Here is an 18,133-nt window from a genome sequence, read left to right on the forward strand (position 1 = left end):
TGGGAACTTCACTGCACCACATTAATCTTCACTTGTCATATCAGTGTTACCATAGTGTTGGTTGAAGCTTCAGTGCTCTATTAACTCTTTTAGGATTTTTGGTAACGTTTGTTAACATGGCGTATTATGGTCTTTGACCTCTTATTTAGGTTCTATAACAGGTACCTAAGTCGATTTTTATTAGTCAAGTCAAGAATGAACCAAAGAACACCACAGATGCGTTTTGGAATCAGATGATCAACTTGGCTGCGCCAAGTGGGTGCGGAAGGGCGTGACTATTTACTTTTTCTTTAGGCAAATTTCAAAAACTTTTCACGCCTGTAGTTTTCACGATATCAGATTGGAATTGTATGTACTTTTGGATATTTCTCAAATTTTTGTGATATCTCTACGTGAAGCCGAGTCTGGGCACGAGGGTCGCAAGTGTTCCGAGGGGCTGATTTTTTTTTTAAATAAGTTTTCCCGATTTTTCCGGTTCAGGAATACGATACGTACATATGTGTGGCGCCATTGGAAAGGGCTTGTTATACTAAAGAAAATAACGTTTAAGCCATGACTCTAGCCTAAATAGTAATGACACAGTAAATTTTTATAATAAATATATACATATGTGTGTGTATAAAGATAGAGCCTAAATTCAGACTTTCAACAATTTTTCTGCCCTTTGTTTTTAAGATACAAGATTGGAATTCCGCACACGTATTATGTATATAACAATGTATTTTTGAAAAAAAAAAATCAGATCCCTACGTCAACCCAGGCCTAGGCCAGAGGGGCAAAGTGTTTTGGTTGGATTTGCAAAAATACTTCCGAGTTTTTCCCTAATTATCTGGTTTAGGTGTATGATACGGCCATGTGAGTGATATCGTTGGAAAGGGCTTATTATACTGAAGAAAATGGCGTTTGAACCATGACTCTAGGCTAAATAGGAATGACGCAGTACATTCTTTAAAAAATATAAGGTATATATAGAAAAAGTTCGGGTATTATGGAATACCATTTTTGTTTCGCTTGTAACTCAGTTAATAATTGCACATTGAAACAAAAAGGAAAACAAGTATACGCCTTACATATTTGGCTTTATTTATGTATATCTTGATAAGGAAGTTTCGTTACAGGGGTGGGTAAAATTTATAATTTGTAAAGAAACCACTTTGGAGGGTAATACGAAATAGTCGGGTAATATGGAATACAAATGCTATATAGAAAAGAAAAAAGTTTTCTGTTGAACATACAATGAATATTGTGACAATATATGAAAATTCTTAATGCCAAGCCACAACTGATTGTGATTACTTTCAAAAGTCATGAATATAATACCGTACTCTGCTTCAGGATCGGCACAGTCATTGTGTGCTCATATTAAACATGATGAACGCTGGACCCAAGCTTACCCCTTGTATCATCAGAAAATTTGCTGTAATAAAAAATGCACTTAGCATTGTTGTCATCATAAATGTATGTTTAATTGCCCAATACCGATAGATATTTTTGTAATCGGAATACCATACGGAATACGGAATACCATGCTTTTCTTGCGGGTATTCTATATTGCCCTCCACGCCAGCTTGGAAACGAAAGAGCTGTTAAACGCATTCGAAGGCGTATAGGATAATGGCGCTTATCAAACTACCACTCTGTATATCCAACGTCATAGTAAATAAAGAATTATTGTTCTATTACATTTCAATAGGAAAATACAGGTTGTAAATTACTTACCTGTAAAAGTATTCCTGAATAAGAAATCAGATTTTCACGTCTACCAACACAACGAATGTCACAATCACACGGAGACTAACTGTAGAGCATCATGGGGACGTGAGGTAGTAGTTTCTTTCCTCTCCGCTTGAAAGCAACACATCACAGGCGAGCTAATGAGGTATTCTATATTATCCGACTATTCCATAATACCCGAACTTCCTCTATTTATGTACATATATGAAAAGATGGGTCAGTTTCAGGCTTTCAAAAATTTCTCCCGACCTCAGTTTTCAAGATACAAGAACGAAATTTTGCGCACGTATTATGTATATAACAAGATTTTTTTAAAGATTCAGATCACTACGTGAACCCAGGCCCAGGCCAGAGGGGCACAAAAATTTTGATTTTTTTTTTTCAAAAAAATCTCGTTTTTTTAAAAAAATTTCTTATTTCTGGTGTATAACACGGACAAGGCAGTGGTACCGTTGGAAAGTATGATCTATCCTGAGAAAAACGAGGTATGAACCACGATCCTATGATAAATAGTAAGGAAGCAGTAGCTGTTTGAGCGAAAGTCTAAAATTTACCTCAAAAAGTGGAAATCAGTAAAAAGGTTAAACGCCGATTTAAAAACAGTGATTTTTATCGAATAAGAAGGCTATTCCTAATGTTGAATTAAAGGCACGACGTAATTTACGACATAAATTATTGCTCCTCTTTGGTAATTCTTCCTCAACTGAATTATATTGGGGGGGCGAGGACCCCACCTTTAAATATTGGGGGGGCCAAAAGTGCCCTGCCCCCCCAAAGTCGGCGCCTATGCCACAAGTTATATGCCATGAACATACGAAGTCAGATTGCTGACTCGAAACCGCTGAAAAGAAGCTATAACGCTTTAGTTTGATTCCAATGGTGTCACGAACATGCGAAATGGACCACTGATGACTCGAAACGTGTGATATGGTCGGATGTGTCATCGTTGAACATATTAAAAATCACAAGGCATCTTCATATGTGACGTACGCCCAAGGAAGATATGATCCACAGTATCTCCGCCCAACTGTGAAACATAGTAGCGCCTCAGATATGGTGTGAGGCGCAATAACCTGGTTTTCAGTAAGTGATGTATTCACGCTTACAAGTCGCATCACACCCTGTGATTGTATCCCTTTTAGTGGATTTTTGCATTCTACGGTTCGGATGTTGTTTCCAGGCAATGGTGCCATATTCCAACATGACAATGCGCCCATTCATACAGTTACAGCTGAAGTGACGCAATTTGAGGTACATTAGAATTAAGTTGAACACATTCCTGGACTATCCAATTCCATAATTGAGCATAATTAAACATCTATGATCCGATTTCGAGATAGGAATCCGGCGTAGATTTCCGTCTCGGTCGTCCCTTGAGGAAATAAGCTTGTGCTGCAAGCGGAGTTTCGTAATCATTTACTTCCTGCCATTCATCAGCTGTATAACTCCATCCACCCATGAAATCTGTTCTGTGAACGAAAGATAATTCATCATCGTCATCATCTCTTAAGCCATACTTTTCCATGTGCCTCGGTTAAATTGTTAAATACCTGTATGAATAAATAGATCCCGTTCGATACATTTCTAGCTCGCTTTTTCAAATTGTAGATATTTCATTCAAATATAATTAGCCGTTTTCATGTTATCTATATATTAAAATGCTAGCTTATATGTTTGTCTTCAAAGAAAAGTTTATATGTTTGTCTCCAATCCTTTCGACAATGAGAATTCGAAAACCACAAGTGCTAGAAACGTGCCATCTTCACTGGTTGATTTCAAATTTTGTGTAGATTGTAAAGTTGTAATTGAATATTTTTTTTATAAAAAAAGTGGCCATTATTTTTGGTTACATTCTTTAAGGGCACACTGAAAGTATTGATTTTTTTTAAAAAAAAGCATCATATCCTACGAGTTATACATTCCAACACCACATAATTGTATACAAGAGTAGTATATCTCTCAGTCGTTGGTTTCATGTCCAAATAATAATGAAAAACGAAGGATAACCATTTCTCCAGTCTAAGATGAATCTTTATTGTTTGGAGTGTTTTGTCCAATTAACACCATATATCACCGACATTATAATTAATTGTGTGTGTAATGTATTTGCTTATTACATACTGCATGCAAATAGAAAGAAAACACTGATTATACATGAATTACCAATTTTAACCGGAAGTAGGCTCAAATCCTGCAAAGATGAGAGATATTGAAAAAATAATCAAAAAAATCTCCCCTTTCTGTACCCTTTGCCGATTTTTCAAGACGCCTTTCCCTTGTGTCTGTAAAGGAACATGTACAGATGTTGTGAGGAATGACAAGGAAATTCATGCTCATATGTGAATGATGTGCTGTGTAGAGAGCGCAGGTTCAGTTAGTTACTCTTTAAAATTGAATGAAGACTTTAGAGACATCCTGTAGCATAAGCGATATTTTTGAGACGAACATGAAAATTGAATCGAAACAGAATGTCTATTTACGAAGGACGTCAATGTCACTTCCACATAAACTATTCTAATACAACTGAAGGAAGGTTCATAAATACATAATTGCAAGACCAAAGTCTTCATTTCGTTACGGTCTTCGCAAAATTTTCAGATTCCAACGCAAAAATGGGACAAGTAATTATGGAAGCTCTCAACTAAAATTCAAATTTTGAGTTGCGTTGACACGAACCGCTACGTAATGAACCACCAAGATTCATAAAAAGAATAAGTAAATGATATGGGTGTCTTTGAAGGGAATTAAAGGATATAAATATCCTTTTCTTTCGCTTACATAGTTTTCTTTCAAATTAAACAACTTAAAACTATTTTCTTTTTTAAATGTTACGTTCTATTCCATTTCCTTACTTGTTGTATGGCCTGTGTCCCCACAGATGTGCAACACTGTTAACGCAGAAGGTGGTATGCAGGATTAACAGGTGGCGGAAGAAGATAGGAACCAGTATTGAAACTGACAGGTCTTCGTTCCAAAGGAAATATGGAACACCTCCTGGCACGAGGAAACAGCAAATAATTGATAGGATTATGTAATGCCTTGAAAAAAAAAGATAAAAGTTCTTTAGATAGAAATTTTTAAATTTTACATGTAAATACTAACAATATTACATTTTCATACACTTTAATTAAATGTATCTTTGTAACAGGGAATTAAACTATGAATTATAAATTAATTTAAAAGTAATAAATTGATTTTTGAAATTATTATGTTCGCTTTCTTATTCATTGTAATTTCTTAATCTTTAGATTTTACAGAGTCGTATTCAACTATTGTCAAATATTTTGTAATGCTATGTAATATGCCATTACAGTCTAATGATATTATGTTCTTAATAGGAGGGTGCCCGAAATTTTTTGCACCGACTGTACTTGACGTTTAACAAAAAATTTCTGGCTGTTCATATAATTCGTAATATTGTTCATTATTCTATTTCAAATTAACATGGAAAACTGTAAAAAAAAAAATCATTACGGATTATAGTTTTGGGAATCAATATCTTTATTTATATTTTAAATTAGTTATAAGTTTTGTATATGGATATGTAAATGGATTATTACAATTCTTACGGTGTCAGTGCTATCTGAAAATATAGATCCACTATTGGACGGAACTTTCCAGATCAAATAACCAATCTAAAATTCGACAGAATTTTTAGGACCACCCTTCACCTCTCTTTTAGATACCTAGGTCCTTCTAAAATCTAGTTTGATCCAGATTTTACCAAATTTTATTCGTTTTAAAGCCCCACCGCCAAAATGCTTAGTTTTGATTGGCTGATAAACCCACGCTATGATATTAGGGCGCAATTATTCGATTCCATGCCTGAAATTGTGGTCGACGACATTAGTTTTTTTTGCTTCGTAAATGGACTGACTCCTGCAGTGGTAAACGTCAAAATTCAGGTAATATTTGGGATTTTATTCACGTGTAAAACCTCTGGAAGTCTTGAGGAGCCATGAACTCTTAAATTCCATAGTAAAACTGGTTTAAAAAAAAAGCTGAAATAGGAAGTGCAGTATAGGGACGCCATGATTTCATCTGCGGATCGCTATGGACAGAATTCAGGATAGTGTGTGCATTTAATCTCCTTTCCCAAACCCAGTTTGCAGTTCAGTGAATCGAATAGTTAAATTTCCCTCTTGCCCCTCCTGAATCAGTGTAGGTTCGGTCAGACCTGTCCGTTCAGTAATCTGTCTGTGTAGTTAGTACGTGATTTTTTTTTTAGCATACATGGCGGTATTTAATTTTGTTGTAGTTAGAATAGTAATCACAATGTACGTGTAAATTTACAGTAAGGGCTCCTATCTGACTCCCAAATTGGGAGTACGGCTTCCAGCGGGATGAGTTGAACATGTAGTTTGTTCCGGGTTCCTGCCCCTTCAGGGCATTGATTAAACACTTAAGAATGTGATTTAGTAAATACAGGGCCAGTTGGCCCTGTTCCTTTCTTTCCTTTCCCTTTCGAGCCGATTTAAAATGGTAAAATATAAATGTTTTCTGTGTATATTTATTAGTATAACATGTATTAATGATAGTGATGATTGGTGTGTATTGGCATGATGTGTCTTGTAGTTTCAGTAGTATGTGTATATTTGTAATGTAGTATCAGTGGTAGTGGTAGTTAAGTGATGAAAGAGTGTGTGAGATAATTAAACATGGACAGTGTAGTATTTACTATGCGATAAATTCTTTATTATTCCGTCATTAAGTGAACTCATACACAATATTTAATAGTGAACTTAATATAGTATAATAATTCCGTGTACAAGGTCACATTCAGTTGTTCAAGGGTTGATTATATCGTCGCTAGCCCTAGTGTCAAAAGTCAGTACTAACCGCCATTCTTCTGTCGAGATACTTAGTGATTTAGTTTTCATGAAATTGACCTTTCTTTCCGAAATAAAACCTAGAAGGTATAATTCACAGCCCATATGAATGTACAGTTAGGTCAAGTGCCCCAAAATTAATATATTCTGAAAATTTCAACACTCTGCCTAGTCTAGAAATCGAAATACTTAAATAAATAAACAATACGTAATTTTTTAACAGAAGTCGGGCGATATGATGCTAGTTCTTCGCTTTGAAATTATATTAAATGTCCATTATTTTTTCTTCGTGGCTGCAGAAGTCCATTGTTGCTGCAGAATTTTATAAACATTAAACATTATCGCAGATAATTCTATTTTCAGTGAACATACGTAGGATTTTTTTTCTTTCTTCTTAATAAAGCTACCGAGTATTACATAGTATTGTGTGTGGGATGAAAGAGTCTTGGGTTCGAGTGAGGTTGTCGTGCGGTGATCGGAATGGGAAATGTTTGTAGTCACTATAGATTTTAAAGTGTTAGGATGAAATGTGTAAATAGGCTGGGCGTAGATAGAGGAAACAGGGTGTTTGTAGAATATAGCGTCGTGGCAAATGAATATTAATGTGAATATGAATATAAAGTGTATGAATATTGTAATAAATGAATATAGAATATAGGACACCCATATAGTTTAAAATATATAGTAGCCCATTGAATACTTCGCCGCGTGTTAATATATAGATATTGAATAGATACGTGTAGCTACAAACATCTCAGGTTCTGACCCCTGCACCATAATATCACGCGGACCGGAGGGCGATATATAGTCGGACTACGGTAATACTTTGTAGTTTTATGTGTTATAATAATAATCAACCATAGTAATACCATCTGATAGAATGGGTAGCATCATATAATCGCTGACTAGACATATTGAATAATAAATTATGAAAAGACAGTAGCAGTTATACAACAGGGCTGTAGTGAATTATATTTTCTGGTCGGTTTTTTTTAATAGAATATCCTGCTCCGTGAGATTTTTTTTTCCTTCACGTTACCTACTCAGGCTAGCTTACAATGTTCATGGAGGCGACAGCTCTGATAGGGTTACAGAATCAAACCAATTAATTATTGAAATTTATTCGCGTACAAGGATGTCGACCCCTAGTCCCTTTAAGTATTTTCATTTCTTTTCTTAGTTTAATTAGACGAGGGAAATTAACGACATCCCAGACTGTGGCGTGTCTGCGCAGGGTAGCTATCGGTGAAATTTGGCAATAGAAATCACCGATCCAAAATTCAGTTTATTTAATTTTTTTTATTTTCGGCAAATCATTAGTTAGGGATATCTTAGCTAATACTTTACTCTAGTTTCATTACTGTCCTAGAACCTTCTTAGTTCTTCTGAGGGGTCGAATATTTTTTTTCCTTACTTAGAGATTTCAAAATTGGGGACGCAGTTACCTGGTCCCTTTCCCCCTCTCCTTTTATCCTGCTGGTCTGGGCCGGATACGGGGATCGGATTTCAATCTTACAAGCAAATTCTTGTGGGATTGGGATCTGATGGACACAGAACTTGCATCCTTGGCAGCAGGGACTCCCTCCTAGTTTACGTATTTAAGTAAACCACCCTCTTTCGGCATATGTGAATAATTTTGGCTATGAGTTGTTTATATATATATATATTTAAATTCGATCACTCTTCTGTGTAGTGAGTAGTACTTTAATCTTTCTCCTTTCGTTGGCGCCGCTTTCTCTCTCTTGTCTCTTTCTTCCTTCTTACTTCGAGTTTTTTTAAAATTTTTTCAACCTCCCCCCCCCCAAGATTTTGAACTTGTTACGATTTATTTAACGTACAACTCTGATCTGAAATTACCAGCTGAGACGTTGCAAGACATGATTCATGGATAAAGTAGATAGTGATTGGGTCCTCCATCACATTTTGACCTATCGCTGAAATGAACAAAGACTTAGTATTTGACGACAATTCGATTACGTTCTTTCACCGTCGTTCCTCTTAAGTTTTTTTTTTTTTTTGTAATCCGTTGGTCACTTTCCTTTCTGTTTTGGTTTTCGATTACTTTGTAGTTAACCTGGGCCCAGAAATTGTATTTTAGGTTATCTAGTTATATCTTTAGAAATGCTCTGTGCTACGTGCCTGCCTTCCAAAGTTTTTTTTTTCTTCATGATTTAAACACGAACTGATTATATAAAAGTGAAAATTTATAGATGCGCGGTATCAAGTAAAAATCAATTTTCTTTTTCATATGTAATGTCGGAAGTCATTTGTTTTGGGACAATGTTTGCAACCTTGTAAAAAAAATTTATTATTGGGGTGATTAATTTAAATGTGTGCGCATTTATTGAATATAAATATATATATATATATATAGAGAAATGAATACGTCGAGATGTATATGTACTTAGTATGTGAATATGATTTTAAAGTAAAAGTATGATATTAAATGTATTATGAATATATGTAAGAGCGCTCGTGTCTGTCCCCCTAAACGTGTATTGGTTGCTATAGTTTACTAGTAAGTTCTCCGATGAATGTAAGAATGTAGATTTTGTTAAGAATACCGCCGTGCACTCAAGTAATTTTCCTTTTCTGTTGAATAAATGTAAATAATACCTTATGTAATTATGTAATGGCATGTATTGGAAAGTAACGGCAGGTCTAAACGTAACCCACATCATAACGCATATTATCCCTGAACTACCAACCCAAAAACCATCGTGGAAAGTGCACCTTGAATCCTTCTCACCTTCATATGTATCCTGTGACTTGACCAGTTTTTTTTTATCCTCAATTTGAACCTTTATACTCCGTACACCTGCGGGAGATCGTTTTTTAAAAAAAAATCCGAATCATATAGATATATATACGAAAGTGATCCTAAAGAAAGGTCTCATGACGTGTCCCTGTGTTAAATAAATAACTTAAAACTATTCAATTAATAAGTTTGGAAATTGACCGTCTAAGAGGAGAAACATCCCCTAGCGATAGTGATTTTTCGAAATCCCTGGATGGGTATAAAGCGTCGCAGTGTGCGATTGCAGATATAAACTGTTAAAAGTTATAAACCAAGTATAGACGACGAATGGTTTTGTAAACCAATAGATATATATATACATATAGAGATATATATAAACACGAACGAAGTTAAATGGAGCGAAATGTCCTGGACACTATGAGTAGTGCGTGATCTGTGATTTGAACGCTCAAAATCATTAATATTTTATTACCCGATGTGAGGTAGAGACTCATATAAGTTCTGATACACCAAAAAGTTCTTTTTTTTCTTTTCTTTCCGCTTTGTCAATTTTTTTTTCAAGTGAAATAAGTGTTTTTTTTTTGCGTATGTCGCAAATCATAATTTGTTTTAGCATGCCTAGGATATAATGCATGTAATTATTTTTTTCTTTCTTTTTCATTTGTCAATATGATTGAATATATAAAAATTTACTAAAATATAACTCTTTGTATTCTATCGATATATAACCAAGAACTTGTGCTTTTAATATTTTCTTTATAATTATTTGTTTGTCTTTTCTTTTCACTATGGATGTAATAAATTATTTGTATCTTTGTAGTTAGTTGGTTTCCTTTAACCATATATACACTGTCCTGAGTGAGTGAGCGTGTGAATGCATGATAGATTTAATATAAGTAATTTTAGTGATATCATTTGTTGTATTAACATCTATAATATATGTGTCGTGTTTTAATATATGTGTTAAGGTAAATAACCTAGGTCATGAAGGACCGCTACTAATGGTTTAAATCGGCTCTAGGAGTGAAACAAAAATAGCAGGATGAGCCTAAATACGACATCTTTCTTCCAGGAAGTTGAGACTTTTATTGATACGATACATAAATTTATATTGAGTTGATAAGTTTGATTTTTTTTCCTTGGCTAATTCATATGTGTGGTCGATCCTAGAGAACAGAGTCCAGATGCTGGATGGTAATCAATTACCGGTTGGAATAACAGTACAAAGAATTAAATTTCACTTTTCTCATTCCCAGGTCTAGGTCTGGGCAACCCCATGATCGTGGTGCCTGGAGCTAGGTCTGGGTGGTATGAGGGAACATGTGTCTATTTCGAAGCATTCCAAAATTGATTAGTCGTTAATAACATTTAGAATGATTCATCTTTCAACGACTTTCCCGACCTTTTACTATATTTCCGGAATTATCCAGTAATCTGTTTCTTATTAAAATACCCTATTTCTTTTCTTTCTTCTTTTCCTACCTCCTTCTTTTACCCTTCTACTTTCTTCTCTTTCTTTCCTATTTCTGAATGAAAGAAAACGGAGTCATGACAGAGTAGTCGCTATTTGCACGGTCAATAAGTTGTTTAGATGAGTTTTCTTCGGGAGTCCGATATGGAGTAATTAACGATAACAAGAAAGTTTATTGAAATTTACTGTATTGGAAAATAATCATGACTTCAATTAGTAGATGATGTTTCGTAAATCGTCCTCGTTAAAGAGAATTAATTTTAGCGACTCCTCTACATTAGCTCTTTTTATCTTTTTTTATTTTTTTTTTTATTGTTTTCTTTCAAAATTGGCGACCGTGACAGGACCTGTTGCCCTGGAAACGGCGGTTTCTATGGCAACGGACTAACGTTTTTCTTTCAAAATTGGCGACCGTTGACATCGGACAGTTACCATGGAAACAATTGTTTTCCCTGGTAACGAATCTGAAATTATTTATTAAACACTGTTTAGGATCGAGCACATATTGACTTGGCCACAAAAGGTGCATAAATAAAAAGTCACAGTAAGATTAAATAATTATAGTCATTGGCTGTTCTGCTATCTTTGTCTCTCTCTGTAGAAAGGGGGAATTGAAGGAATTTGTCAAAGTAAATTCTAAAATTTGAAAATGCTGGAAGTTGACCCAAGGAGGGAATTAGATAGGAGTCCCTTAATTTATGAATAGTACCTGATTAATAAGTATTGTTAGTTTATAAGGATATAATTGCATGTGTTTATATTGTGTCTTTTTATATGGAAACTATGGCAACTAATAGGGAAGTAGTATCACACGAGAACGCGGAAGTCTCATGTACGCAATGTACTTTAGAAAGTAGTGAGAAAAGAGCTCGCGTCTCTCGTAGGCTAGTGAGGTGTCACGAATGTGGGCTGAAATGGATACATTTCAGTTATATTAATTTAGAGGATACTGTTGAAAATGCAGAAAAGGTCCGGGCTGGTGAAATAGTTAAATACTGCAAAGAATGTGAGGGGAAGCTCCACCAGTCGCGTGAACCCATGAGTTTATCCTCTGAAAAAGAAAATGAACATCGCGATTCGGACGGTGAGCGAGGGTATAGTACCCCGAAGAACCGAGGCCAAATATCTCCAGTGGAGATATCTGACCTCGATGATGATGAAAAAGATGGGGATCCAATTGGTAATAAACCCAAAGAAAGGCAAAGGAAGACTGTGTCATCTAATAATGACGCCCTCCTCCTTTCGTTGCAACAAATGCTACAAAAAATGAATGAAAACAGCCTGGAGATGAGACGTGAAATGAATGAAAATAACCGGGAAATGAGACGCGAAATAAATGAGAAAATAGATAATAATAGCCTGGAAATGAGACGCGAAATAAATAATAATAGCCTGGAGATGAGACGTGAAATAAATGAAAAATTTGACACCTCGAAACGAGAAACCGAATCTCTATTCGAGGCATTAACCCAGAAAATTGACAACATATGTTCGGACTTTGCTTCCTCAATAACTACATTGAGGCAGCAAACGTCTACTGAAATTGAGTTGGTCAGATGCGAGGCTCAGCAGTCCCTAAAGCAATTTCAGCAGGAGACTGAGGGTAAATTAGAGCATGTAAATTCTGAAATTGAAGAAATGGATACTAAATTGTATAAAATCAACAATAAATTAGAAACACAGCAGGCCGAAATTGATAGTTTAAAGTCAACCTTGTCAGACTTATCATTGGAAACCAAACTGGAAGTAACTGACCAGAAAATTTCGAAAATTCAAAACGAGATAGTAAATATTCGAAAAGAAATGACAAAATCTAGTCGAGAAAAAACAGAGGTAACCTATCCTTTCCCCGGTAGCGATTCCTCAGGAATATTACCTGCTATAACAACTACCCGTGGCGCAGGAAAAGAAAATTTAACGTCAGTTGATGTACGGGATATTGCGACGCACTACCCCATGCATCGGTCAGAACCAAAGTCGTGGTTCAATTCCAATAGTGTGCCGAATCAGTCGAGTGTTGTGACGACTACGGTCACTAGCGTGAGTGCTCCCTCCTTACATGGAGGTATACAATCACATAGCGTGTTGCCGGGAAGAGGAGATGGGTGCCATTCTGAGTCGTTGTTCATGGGTGCGATTGGTCCGGGGATGGAGCCCAACATACTCAATACGACCAACAGAATCCCTTTCACTTACATGGGTAATTATAACACCGCTACGACGTCGTCGGTGGTAAATCCGGTGACGACTCCGATTGTGCAGGATAATATGTTAATTCCCAGTAACTGTTCCCCTGCTTATGTTAGTATGAGCTCTAAAGTTTCCCTCCGGGATATTGAACATTTTCCCACTTTTGATGGGAACATTGCGAACTGGTTACCTCGTGTTTTCCTGCTACCTAAAAGGTGAACTCACAATTTCCAAAATCTTAAGCTTTTCAACTGTACTGAGGACAAAAAACGGGAACTTCTATCTCAATACCCAAAGTGAATGTTACACTGTCTCATTTGAGTGCATGAGTGTATGAGTGAGTAGTTAGTTTATTAGTATTAATACATGTTAATTCTATTTAACAAAATTTTGTTATTCAAACAAATTTTTTTTAACGACGCCGGGGAACTGTAATATGCCATTACAGTCTAATGATATTATGTTCTTAATAGGAGGGTGCCCGAAATTTTTTGCACCGACTGTACTTGACGTTTAACAAAAAATTTCTGGCTGTTCATATAATTCGTAATATTGTTCATTATTCTATTTCAAATTAACATGGAAAACTGTAAAAAAAAATCATTACGGATTATAGTTTTGGGAATCAATATCTTTATTTATATTTTAAATTAGTTATAAGTTTTGTATATGGATATGTAAATGGATTATTACAATTCTTACGGTGTCAGTGCTATCTGAAAATATAGATCCACTATTGGACGGAACTTTCCAGATCAAATAACCAATCTAAAATTCGACAGAATTTTTAGGACCACCCTTCACCTCTCTTTTAGATACCTAGGTCCTTCTAAAATCTAGTTTGATCCAGATTTTACCAAATTTTATTCGTTTTAAAGCCCCACCGCCAAAATGCTTAGTTTTGATTGGCTGATAAACCCACGCTATGATATTAGGGCGCAATTATTCGATTCCATGCCTGAAATTGTGGTCGACGACATTAGTTTTTTTTGCTTCGTAAATGGACTGACTCCTGCAGTGGTAAACGTCAAAATTCAGGTAATATTTGGGATTTTATTCACGTGTAATACCTCTGGAAGTCTTGAGGAGCCATGAACTCTTAAATTCCATAGTAAAACTGGTTTAAAAAAAAAGCTGAAATAGGAAGTGCAGTATAGGGACGCCATGATTTCATCTGCGGATCGCTATGGACAGAATTCAGGATAGTGTGTGCATTTAATCTCCTTTCCCAAACCCAGTTTGCAGTTCAGTGAATCGAATAGTTAAATTTCCCTCTTGCCCCTCCTGAATCAGTGTAGGTTCGGTCAGACCTGTCCGTTCAGTAATCTGTCTGTGTAGTTAGTACGTGATTTTTTTTTAGCATACATGGCGGTATTTAATTTTGTTGTAGTTAGAATAGTAATCACAATGTACGTGTAAATTTACAGTAAGGGCTCCTATCTGACTCCCAAATTGGGAGTACGGCTTCCAGCGGGATGAGTTGAACATGTAGTTTGTTCCGGGTTCCTGCCCCTTCAGGGCATTGATTAAACACTTAAGAATGTGATTTAGTAAATACAGGGCCAGTTGGCCCTGTTCCTTTCTTTCCTTTCCCTTTCGAGCCGATTTAAAATGGTAAAATATAAATGTTTTCTGTGTATATTTATTAGTATAACATGTATTAATGATAGTGATGATTGGTGTGTATTGGCATGATGTGTCTTGTAGTTTCAGTAGTATGTGTATATTTGTAATGTAGTATCAGTGGTAGTGGTAGTTAAGTGATGAAAGAGTGTGTGAGATAATTAAACATGGACAGTGTAGTATTTACTATGCGATAAATTCTTTATTATTCCGTCATTAAGTGAACTCATACACAATATTTAATAGTGAACTTAATATAGTATAATAATTCCGTGTACAAGGTCACATTCAGTTGTTCAAGGGTTGATTATATCGTCGCTAGCCCTAGTGTCAAAAGTCAGTACTAACCGCCATTCTTCTGTCGAGATACTTAGTGATTTAGTTTTCATGAAATTGACCTTTCTTTCCGAAATAAAACCTAGAAGGTATAATTCACAGCCCATATGAATGTACAGTTAGGTCAAGTGCCCCAAAATTAATATATTCTGAAAATTTCAACACTCTGCCTAGTCTAGAAATCGAAATACTTAAATAAATAAACAATACGTAATTTTTTAACAGAAGTCGGGCGATATGATGCTAGTTCTTCGCTTTGAAATTATATTAAATGTCCATTATTTTTTCTTCGTGGCTGCAGAAGTCCATTGTTGCTGCAGAATTTTATAAACATTAAACATTATCGCAGATAATTCTATTTTCAGTGAACATACGTAGGATTTTTTTTCTTTCTTCTTAATAAAGCTACCGAGTATTACATAGTATTGTGTGTGGGATGAAAGAGTCTTGGGTTCGAGTGAGGTTGTCGTGCGGTGATCGGAATGGGAAATGTTTGTAGTCACTATAGATTTTAAAGTGTTAGGATGAAATGTGTAAATAGGCTGGGCGTAGATAGAGGAAACAGGGTGTTTGTAGAATATAGCGTCGTGGCAAATGAATATTAATGTGAATATGAATATAAAGTGTATGAATATTGTAATAAATGAATATAGAATATAGGACACCCATATAGTTTAAAATATATAGTAGCCCATTGAATACTTCGCCGCGTGTTAATATATAGATATTGAATAGATACGTGTAGCTACAAACATCTCAGGTTCTGACCCCTGCACCATAATATCACGCGGACCGGAGGGCGATATATAGTCGGACTACGGTAATACTTTGTAGTTTTATGTGTTATAATAATAATCAACCATAGTAATACCATCTGATAGAATGGGTAGCATCATATAATCGCTGACTAGACATATTGAATAATAAATTATGAAAAGACAGTAGCAGTTATACAACAGGGCTGTAGTGAATTATATTTTCTGGTCGGTTTTTTTTAATAGAATATCCTGCTCCGTGAGATTTTTTTTTCCTTCACGTTACCTACTCAGGCTAGCTTACAATGTTCATGGAGGCGACAGCTCTGATAGGGTTACAGAATCAAACCAATTAATTATTGAAATTTATTCGCGTACCCGGATGTCGACCCCTAGTCCCTTTAAGTATTTTCATTTCTTTTCTTAGTTTAATTAGACGAGGGAAATTAACGACATCCCAGACTGTGGCGTGTCTGCGCAGGGTAGCTATCGGTGAAATTTGGCAATAGAAATCACCGATCCAAAATTCAGTTTATTTAATTTTTTTTATTTTCGGCAAATCATTAGTTAGGGATATCTTAGCTAATACTTTTACTCTAGTTTCATTACTGTCCTAGAACCTTCTTAGTTCTTCTGAGGGGTCGAATATTTTTTTCCTTACTTAGAGATTTCAAAATTGGGGACGCAGTTACCTGGTCCCTTTCCCCCTCTCCTTTTATCCTGCTGGTCTGGGCCGGATACGGGGATCGGATTTCAATCTTACAAGCAAATTCTTGTGGGATTGGGATCTGATGGACACAGAACTTGCATCCTTGGCAGCAGGGACTCCCTCCTAGTTTACGTATTTAAGTAAACCACCCTCTTTCGGCATATGTGAATAATTTTGGCTATGAGTTGTTTATATATATATATATTTAAATTCGATCACTCTTCTGTGTAGTGAGTAGTACTTTAATCTTTCTCCTTTCGTTGGCGCCGCTTTCTCTCTCTTGTCTCTTTCTTCCTTCTTACTTCGAGTTTTTTTAAATTTTTTCAACCTCCCCCCCCCCAAGATTTTGAACTTGTTACTTACGATTTATTTAACGTACAACTCTGATCTGAAATTACCAGCTGAGACGTTGCAAGACACGATTCATGGATAAAGTAGATAGTGATTGGGTCCTCCATCACATTTTGACCTATCGCTGAAATGAACAAAGACTTAGTATTTGACGACAATTCGATTACGTTCTTTCACCGTCGTTCCTCTTAAGTTTTTTTTTTTTTTTTTTGTAATCCGTTGGTCACTTTCCTTTCTGTTTTGGTTTTCGATTACTTTGTAGTTAACCTGGGCCCAGAAATTGTATTTTAGGTTATCTAGTTATATCTTTAGAAATGCTCTGTGCTACGTGCCTGCCCTCCAAAGTTTTTTTTTCTTCATGATTTAAACACGAACTGATTATATAAAAGTGAAAATTTATAGATGCGCGGTATCAAGTAAAAATCAATTTTCTTTTTCATATGTAATGTCGGAAGTCATTTGTTTTGGGACAATGTTTGCAACCTTGTAAAAAAATTTATTATTGGGGTGATTAATTTAAATGTGTGCGCATTTATTGAATATAAATATATATATATATATAGAGAGAAATGAATACGTCGAGATGTATATGTACTTAGTATGTGAATATGATTTTAAAGTAAAAGTATGATATTAAATGTATTATGAATATATGTAAGAGCGCTCGTGTCTGTCCCCCTAAACGTGTATTGGTTGCTATAGTTTACTAGTAAGTTCTCCGATGAATGTAAGAATGTAGATTTTGTTAAGAATACCGCCGTGCACTCAAGTAATTTTCCTTTTCTGTTGAATAAATGTAAATAATACCTTATGTAATTATGTAATGGCATGTATTGGAAAGTAACGGCAGGTCTAAACGTAACCCACATCATAACGCATATTATCCCTGAACTACCAACCCAAAAACCATCGTGGAAAGTGCACCTTGAATCCTTCTCACCTTCATATGTATCCTGTGACTTGACCAGTTTTTTTTTATCCTCAATTTGAACCTTTATACTCCGTACACCTGCGGGAGATCGTTTTTAAAAAAAAATCCGAATCATATAGATATATATACGAAAGTGATCCTAAAGAAAGGTCTCATGACGTGTCCCTGTGTTAAATAAATAACTTAAAACTATTCAATTAATAAGTTTGGAAATTGACCGTCTAAGAGGAGAAACATCCTCTAGCGATAGTGATTTTTCGAAATCCCTGGATGGGTATAAAGCGTCGCAGTGTGCGATTGCAGATATAAACTGTTAAAAGTTATAAACCAAGTATAGACGACGAATGGTTTTGTAAACCAATAGATATATATATACATATAGAGATATATATAAACACGAACGAAGTTAAATGGAGCGAAATGTCCTGGACACTATGAGTAGTGCG

General features: G+C 35.5%; 1 protein-coding gene across 1 annotated transcript in view; it reads right to left on the reverse strand.

Moving 5' to 3' along the window:
- The window catches only part of LOC145661657 (acyl-CoA Delta-9 desaturase-like), a 62,329-nt gene that overhangs the window by 7,578 nt on the left and 36,618 nt on the right, over positions 1-18,133 (reverse strand). Inside the window, exon 4 of the mRNA XM_081726981.1 lies at positions 4,587-4,772. Coding sequence (XP_081583107.1) covers positions 4,587-4,772 — 186 coding nt within the window. The remainder of the gene's footprint in view (positions 1-4,586; positions 4,773-18,133) is intronic.

This window comes from Thermobia domestica, chromosome 10, assembly GCF_964235325.1.
Source record: "Thermobia domestica chromosome 10, izTheDome1.hap1.1, whole genome shotgun sequence".
In the NCBI taxonomy this organism is placed as follows: domain Eukaryota; kingdom Metazoa; phylum Arthropoda; class Insecta; order Zygentoma; family Lepismatidae; genus Thermobia; species Thermobia domestica.